An 8,160-nucleotide genomic window follows, 5' to 3' on the forward strand; every position below is an offset into this window, starting at 1 on the left:
TGATTTTGACTCCACATATGGTTTCCTAAGTACATGAAGCGAGTTCCTGTAGCAAATGACTAAAATGATGGTTGATTTGCTCAAAACTTATATATTCAAGCCTCGGTTTTAATTTCTCCTGGAGTTCGTTTCCGTGCTTCACTTAGAATGCGCCATTTTTACTTTTGAGTCCTTTCGTGGAAACGGTCTTGATTTCATTTCGAGAAGAAGTGATTTGTGCTTTTAACCATTTTGAAACCATGTTGATATATGTTGGATTGCCTCAATATTCATGTAAAACAATAAGGGTCAAATCTACACGTCCAGTTATGTAATTTGACACACATTTGGCACGATACAATTGCGTCAACAAAAAATCAAAACCACTAGTTCTTTTTGAACACATTTTGTAAGGGCATGCCAAAATAATGCTAAGCAAAGAATTGCGTATATTATCTTCTTGCTTTTTAACTTTAAAGGAAAAAATTCGTGAATTTACTGATTTAATCATGGGACTATTTCTCATACTCTTGTTCGTCCCCCTCTTTTTCTTCGTCCTCATTCCTATCTTTCTTCTCGCCATGATTTCTATTAGTATTCCTTTTCTGCTTCCTTTTACTATGCCTCTAATTCTTCTACTCATTCTTATACTTGTTGTCGTTGTTGTTATTCTCGGGCTTATATAAGTTTCATATGAACATAGTATTGTTGCTTGGCTCGAAAATAATGGCTAGTAATTAACAATCCTATATGCATTCTTTTTGCCGCGGAAATAAAAGGGAAACATCTTTAGTTCCAACGTAACGTCGTTGATGGTGCGAACAACCTCTTTTCATGTTGCAAGGGAAGATGGATAATGCAGTGATGCCAGTGCAAAAGAGTCGTATGTGATACCGTTACCTGCGTGTTTGTAACGTTTAAATTCACGGGTTATGTTGAAAGAATGAAAAAGCTTGGCATCTTGATGACAGATCGGTTTTGTAGGTTATTATCACAAAGAAACTTGATTAACGGATGAGAATTGAATTGAATGTGATTCAGTCTTAGTTCTGATTCTATTTCTGCACAATGTTTATCATCTTTGAGTAGTTTTGTGCAATTGAATGAGTACAACAATGTGTTGAGACCTTCCTAAGAGCGCTAAAATGCTATGGGACATGGTTAAGAAAATATCAATTTGTCAATCTCACCAAATTGAAATATTTATGGAGAGAAAAGAATATTTAAATCAATACCATAGTAAAACTATTACATTAACGATATTTAAAACATGCTTACTCGATAATAACAAAAATGATATTGTGACTAAAAACTTATAGGCCTAAACATGTTTAAAAAGGTAATCAAGACGCATGTCAATATTGAAGGTGAATATGAAAAAAAAAAAAAAAAAAAAAAAAAAAGGGAGTGGAATCCATGCGTAAATAGTTGAATTGATTAAGCATATGAATTTCAGAAGCATGTAAAATCTGCCAAGGTATAGGAGAATGAAAATTTACATATATCAACAACTTATGGGACATATTATTTCTCAAAATGTAAGATTTCAATACAGAAATAAAATAATTATGCTTTGGGGATATACTCTTAAAACATGCTTTGAGGAAAAATTGAGGTTTCTATTTTGTTCAAGAACTGTGATGCACCTTTTTTATATGTACCATATTTATATATGTTAGTACAATTTCCTAGACTATGACACATCGATTTTTTATTTCAAAATTTTGAGTTGTAAATGTTTTCAAATCTCGTTTTATCATCTACTGGTAAGAAAAACATGATAGAATTTAGTGACTAATTAAATTATAATTGTTGTATTTGATATATATGTAAGCTTTTCAGAAGAACTTACATGAATTAAGTTTTTTTCATCATAATTAAATATTTGGGGCATCATTGATTAAGAGTGATGCATATATATCATTACTTTTATTTATATATATGTTGTGCATCATAGGCATGGCTTCTTTTTTTCTTTTTTCTTTTTTTATGTAACTTTTTCTAACTAGAAATCTAAGTGTCTAATGTGTACACTTTTATTAAAGAATATTAGGTGTATTTCTTAGGTGTTTCTTGGTTGATTTTCTCAAACTTTTCTTCTTACCAAAAGTTAGAACTTAGAACCTTTTCTTTTATAATGTATACATTTTCATAACTTATACTTCAGATGACACCATTAACAATGTTGTAATTAAGATTAACAAAAGTTGGGAAATTTTCATGTCATGCATTTCCAATTTGCCATGTATTTGGCATCTTATATCTGTCTAAAAACAAACGACCAATTCGATACGTTGTTTGTTTGTACCATGCCAAAATGATGAGAAACAAAGAACATATTTTACGTATCCTCACATTTATAAACCGTAAAAAAAAACAGTCAGAAAATTAGTTGAACTTGCAAGTATGGGGCTATTTCTGCTCCTGCTCTCGACTCCCATGATCCTTCTCATGATCGTTCCTCTCTTTTTTATGTTCATCACTCTTATTATTCTTCCCTTTCTTTTCCCTATCCTCGTTCCACTCCTCCTCATTGGGATTACGGTGGTGGTTGTCATCGTTATTGCTATCGGACTTCTTTAGTACTACTTCTCGATTCCATTCCTAGCTTGCTTGCTCATAAAATACTTGTTATTGCAAGTAGAGGCATACAAGTATTATACACATTTTATGCATGCTCAACAACAACAGTATACAAGATTTGCCTTCATGGATCATTGGATATATATTTTCAACTTATTTTATGTAGAAATACTTTTGTATCTTAACCACGGTTGTTGAATCTATGTATTCCTTTCATTGCTTATTCTAAAAAATTTCAACAATATTTAGTCTGACTATAATGACTAACTTAAGATAGCCATTTGGTTTATCTGCCTTGTGACAACTTGATATTAGTTGAATTAAAACTACAGTATATAGATAGATAGAAATCTATCAATGTCAAAATGTTTGTTATATTTTAGGAAAGTTTGAAATATGTTTATTTTAGTTCTTGCCAGGGATCTTTCTAAAAGCAGTATCTCTATCCATAGGTAAGGATATGATTATTTACATTTAACCTCCCTCATGCCCTGCTAATAGCGGGATTGGATTTACATTGAGTTATTGACAAACCTTCCCTTCCCTTTGGTAAAAGTAACCTGTGAAAAAAGAAAATATCTACAACATATATGAATTTATTCCTATTATTTCAACTATTTACTCCAAATGTAATTTAACCAATCAATGCATGACAGGGATAACAAATTATACAGTGCAAAATACTGATTAGTGTAAAGAAAGAGATGCTATATAAATCCATACATACCAGACGTGTATATGAACAACTTTGCATAAATGGATAATACTCCGTATATGAACAAAATGCTTGTGGCTTTTACTTGCATCCAACTCCATCTAGAGTTGCAAAATAGTTGCAGCAATTACAAGGAATTCAAAATCCATTACAAATTTCCCCAAAAAGAAATAAAACTCAGTAACTCAATTGAGAGTAAATTGAGATAGGTTCGAAGCGAATCCACAATAAGACACCCAAACACCGCCAACCATCGGAAGAGATGTAGTTGCCAGTACATACCAATAACAAGCAGCCGATTAGCTTAAGAACTAGATGCTAAATAAACCTATGAAATTTCGTCTAGCCAATAACAAATGAACGAATTTTTGTAATGTTTTTGTATAACGATGAATGTGGCTGAACGAGTCTAAATACAACATAAGATTTACACGCTTAATATTCGGTTCTTTTGTTTTGTATATGAAAAATAACTAAAACTTTTTTACTAGCCAACCTTACCATCATTTTGCAGAGCATAAGCAAAATTTACACTGTTGAAGGCTTGGGTTTTCTTCACGTCTTTAAATACGTTTACTGAATTCAGTAGTATCAATCAAGAAGTCTTCGAGTGTTGCAAGCGTTTTCAGTTGATGACTAAGAGAAGCAATTGTCTTCTGGCAATCGGCAAATTTATTACCAGCCAAGGCTAGTTCAGTATCCTACACATAGCAGAAGAATCATATCAACAAATTTGAAAGTTTTCAATCATAAGATTGCTGATTTTAGATAAAGGATGTGTTCATCCTGTAGATAGAACTTTAAAGAGTGTTTGATGTGCCTTCTGAAACTGATTATGTGATACTGAATAACTAATCATATACTCAAGTAGTCGACGGTAATAGTCCTTTGTGCACAAGATAGTGTTTTAACATACTTTGCTATTTAAAGTTGTAATAATCAAATAACCAATGACTCGAGTGTTTGGGAGTCTAATAGATAAAATGACGAAAGCACAGTCAGGAACTTTGTGTTACATCATTGAAGTACAAACTTTCTACTGAAGTAATATTGTTTATTTATAAACTATTTGTTGATGCTTCCAAAAACATTGCCAGATAATTTAGATAGAAATGTATTCAAAGAACAGGGTGGGCGTACTTGAAAGATTTTTTCTCATAAATATCCAAAATTGATTTTTTAACCCCTAAATCATATTAACTGCAGATGGCATAAATTGGATAATCAGTTACATAACACATATTCAGACACCCTTAATTGTTATTTAAAAAACTGACCTGTTTTATCCTGAGCTCTGCATTCAGGATGACGGATTTCGGGTACTGATTTTCGCTTTGTAATCTTAAAATCTCTCCTTCTAACTCCCGAGATTTGACTCCTAACTTCTTTGATAAAAAACGTTCCTTCTCAACCTCTGTTTCTAGAGAATCGACTTTCAGAATCAAGGATTCCAACTCACCTTCTAATTGTCGACATTTGACTCCCATCTTCCCTGATAAAGCACGTTCCTTTTCAACCTCCGTCTCTAATAAACCAACTTTGGGAATCAAGGATTCGAACTCAGCTTCTAATGTTTTCAAGCGTGATTCTGCCTCAATTTTCTGTGCATAGGCATCTTCAAATCGAGATTCTACTTCTTTTCTTTCTCTACACTCCAAATCTAGTTGACTTCTCGATTCCACCAATTCCATTTCAGATTTTTTGACGCGTTCTTGTAATGTATCGACTAATGCTTTCGTCAACTTGAGTTCTTTTTCCGTATTTTCTCTTGCATCACAAGCCTCGGTCAACAAAGCTTCAATCTTGACCAACTTTGTTTCAGCATCTTTGAGCTTATTTCTAAATGTTTTGAGCTCGTAAATTGATGCTTTGAGGTCATTTTCACGCTCATTCAAAGTGATCTCTAGCTTCTTTTTTTCAGTTTGTACCTTTTTCAAAGTCTCTTCAACTTCAGATGTTTGATTTTGTACAGTTCTTCTTGGATGACTATCAGGTGATGCTACAAGTTTTTCCATTTCAAGAAAATCATCCATCAGTTTAATATCCTGTGAAGGGGTCTTTCGGTTACTTTCAGACTCATTCACTTCCTTATAATCATCGCTCGATTGGCTATCAGCAAGTGATCTTAGATCATTAGTAGCTAGTGCTTTTCTAAGGGCGGCATTTAGCTTACGACACTCGGTTTCAAGTTTAGCTACTTTCTTTACGCTTTCTAGATGAAGCTTACTAGCCTGTTCTGCAGCTTGGTTGCTCAACTCTCTCTCAATATATCTTATTTCAAGCTCTTCAGCCATTGAAGCAAGCTCAAGCTTTAGAGCCGAGTTTTCTTTCTCTGCCATTCCATTGGTAGTCAAAGTAGATTCCTTTTTTTTAGCAGATTGAAGTTGTGAATGGAGGTCAGAGATCTGATTTTCAAGTTTGGTTTTTGTTATCTGCCATTCGGATGCTTTCTTTTCAATAACTTCCTCCACTATCTGCTCTTTGTCTTCTCTTGTTTGCCGTAGCTGTCTTAAACATTCTTTTAGGGCTCCATCAAGTTGACAAACTCGATCTTCAAGGGTCGAGTTCCGAAGTGTTAAAACCTCAATTTGCTTCCTCAAAGCTAAGACCTCGGCCTCGGCTTTCTCCCATCCTAAGATTGGAGAATAAGGTAAGATGATGACATGGACTGGTAGTTATGCATACACATTTACCTAGAATTGGCCAATCTGGGTTATATATCTTAACTCTAACGAGTCAAACGGGCAAACAAAATAGTAACAAAAAAGGACTAATGGGTTGAAAGTATCCCATGGTGTATCCAATTATTCACAACCTCTATCATCCCAAATAAATATAGATTATCTATGTAACATACCTTCACCTATTTTCCATCTTATACAAATTATTTTAATAGCTTTGTATTTAACATAGTTGATGCATTCTGGTGCCACCTCTATTTACATAGATAAGATTACTCAAGCCGACTTTTAAGTTAACTAGGGTTATCAGTTCATCTTAAAGAGTTAAAGGAAAGAAAGACACATAATCACGTTTGAGCCTTTGAGGTTAGAAAAACTAACTTTCAACTTTTTTTAAAACTTTTTAACAGCATTTGATAACTACCCGGTATCCAATAACATATAAAGAAAATGTGAAGCAGATTCTGAAGTTCATTTGGCTTCTTAATTAGGTATCAGCCCTGTGCAGAAGAGAGGTACCGTTTGACTTTTGAGCTATACAGAACCAACTTCAGACTACAATTCGAACTTAGTTATTCAACTTATGGGAAAAATCAGGTGCCCTCGAAATATACAAAAACTGGAAATCTTATAATGATGGGATGAGTATCTATTACATTTTGATTTTAAAGTTCATAATTACGTCATTGCCCTCAGTGGTCAAATGTGCTTTCAGAATGCATAAAATAGCTAGGAACATTATATACCTTCAACCGCTTCCTCTGCTACTTTGGAATGCTGTTTCACCATGTCTTCCTTAATACTTATATTCATAAGAGCTGCTGATAATTTCTCAGATAGAGCCTTGACGCCACCATCAAGTTCTTCTGGTGATAATTCAGCCTTTGATGAGACTTCAGGTGATAGAGAAATTTGATTCGAAAATACCTTTAACGAATTATATGAGAAGTATAAATAAGACTCCAACGCCCACAATAATGACAAAATAACCAATAAAAAAGATATAAAAAAAAGCCACCACTAAGCCTAATGCTGAAACCTAAAATCACTGATCATAAATTCATGCTAAAAGATGCATTTCACATGGTATGAGCACAACATAGTTGTACCAAGGGGGAAACAGTCAAATCAGATTCTTTTTTATTTAACTGAAATGCAAGACCAATGGATAGAAAGTGGGCAAAGTATGCTATGCCAGACACTTATCTTATTCAATAATCCATAGGTATTTAAACTTCTTAGGAACAAGGTCAAACCTACAAGTGTTAGATACTTTTAATGTCTCATACATTTTAGTATACGGGTATTTAATTTGTCATTTGATATATGCAGTCATAATGTATCATCCAAATAAGAGTTAAAAGTGGTCTTTGATCTCGAGATAGATGAAGTAGCTATCTACCTTCGATCTATCTCACCATCAATATTAAGTACGTTGTCTAAGAATAACGAAAGCCGGCAGTATCCTATTTGTATTTCTAAGAATTAATACACTTTCAAATGTCAAACACTAACCTACTACTTCGCCAAATTCTAAACCGATTTGAAATTACAAACAAACTTCACATCCTTAAGTGGATTCAATGATATCTCATACCTTTCATACATTGCTATGTAATTACCATTACTTCAAGTAAACGTTCTAGTAGTTTCTGATTTCAGAGTTATTTGTTCAATCTCTAAAGCATAATTTTCGATCCACATTGATATACAATAAACACAAATACCTTACAACCACATTTTTCATGAGTCATGACATGATAATAAGAAGATCAACGATGTAAAAATACCTGATCATCATAAAACCTCTCAGAATGAGAAGAAATGGACCCTCCAGAGCTTTCTGTTTCTCCCGGACTTTTCTCCGACGACTTCCTCCGCCATAACCAACTCCGGTGATCCATCTTTCCCGACAACAAATGGAAAACCAACAGCTAATACACCCACACACTCACACTTCATCAACAAATTCACCAATCTTGATCATTCAAATCCAAAACTTGAGCACATACCATTGCATTACAATGAATACCCACAATGCAAAACCTCTTAAAATCAGATTCCCAATATTAAAAATGTAAACTTTATTCACATACACAAAACCAAGAAACAGTAAAAGTAGGGTTTGTAAATTGACAAAATGGCCACAATCCTTATAACTTTATAAAATACTAAATAGTTATTAAACCAAAAAACAAAACT

At 33.5% G+C, this 8,160-nt stretch overlaps 1 protein-coding gene across 1 annotated transcript; it reads right to left on the minus strand.

Annotated features, from left to right (window-relative positions):
- Positions 1-3,444: 3,444 nt before the first annotated feature.
- Positions 3,445-8,160, minus strand: LOC122582616 (filament-like plant protein 3). Its single transcript, XM_043755038.1, has 4 exons — positions 7,749-8,160; positions 6,705-6,885; positions 4,555-5,909; positions 3,445-3,978 (listed from the first exon to the last, which is right to left on the minus strand). The coding sequence occupies exons 1-4, from the start codon at positions 7,860-7,862 to the stop codon at positions 3,841-3,843; spliced, it is 1,788 nt and encodes a 595-aa protein (XP_043610973.1). The 5' UTR covers positions 7,863-8,160; the 3' UTR covers positions 3,445-3,840.

This window comes from Erigeron canadensis, chromosome 1 (assembly GCF_010389155.1).
Source record: "Erigeron canadensis isolate Cc75 chromosome 1, C_canadensis_v1, whole genome shotgun sequence".
In the NCBI taxonomy this organism is placed as follows: Eukaryota; Viridiplantae; Streptophyta; class Magnoliopsida; order Asterales; family Asteraceae; genus Erigeron; species Erigeron canadensis.

Excerpts from the sequence above, each read along its gene's own strand:
- LOC122582616 (XM_043755038.1), bottom strand. The coding sequence starts at position 7,862 with ATGGATCACCGGAGTTGGTTATGGCGGAGGAAGTCGTCGGAGAAAAGT. Across the intron at positions 6,886-7,748 it reads AGAGGTTTTATGATGATCAG|GTATTTTCGAATCAAATTTC; the intron begins GTATTTTTACAT and ends AATTCGTTAAAG. Across the intron at positions 3,979-4,554 it reads CAGAGCTCAGGATAAAACAG|GATACTGAACTAGCCTTGGC; the intron begins GTCAGTTTTTTA and ends TGCTATGTGTAG.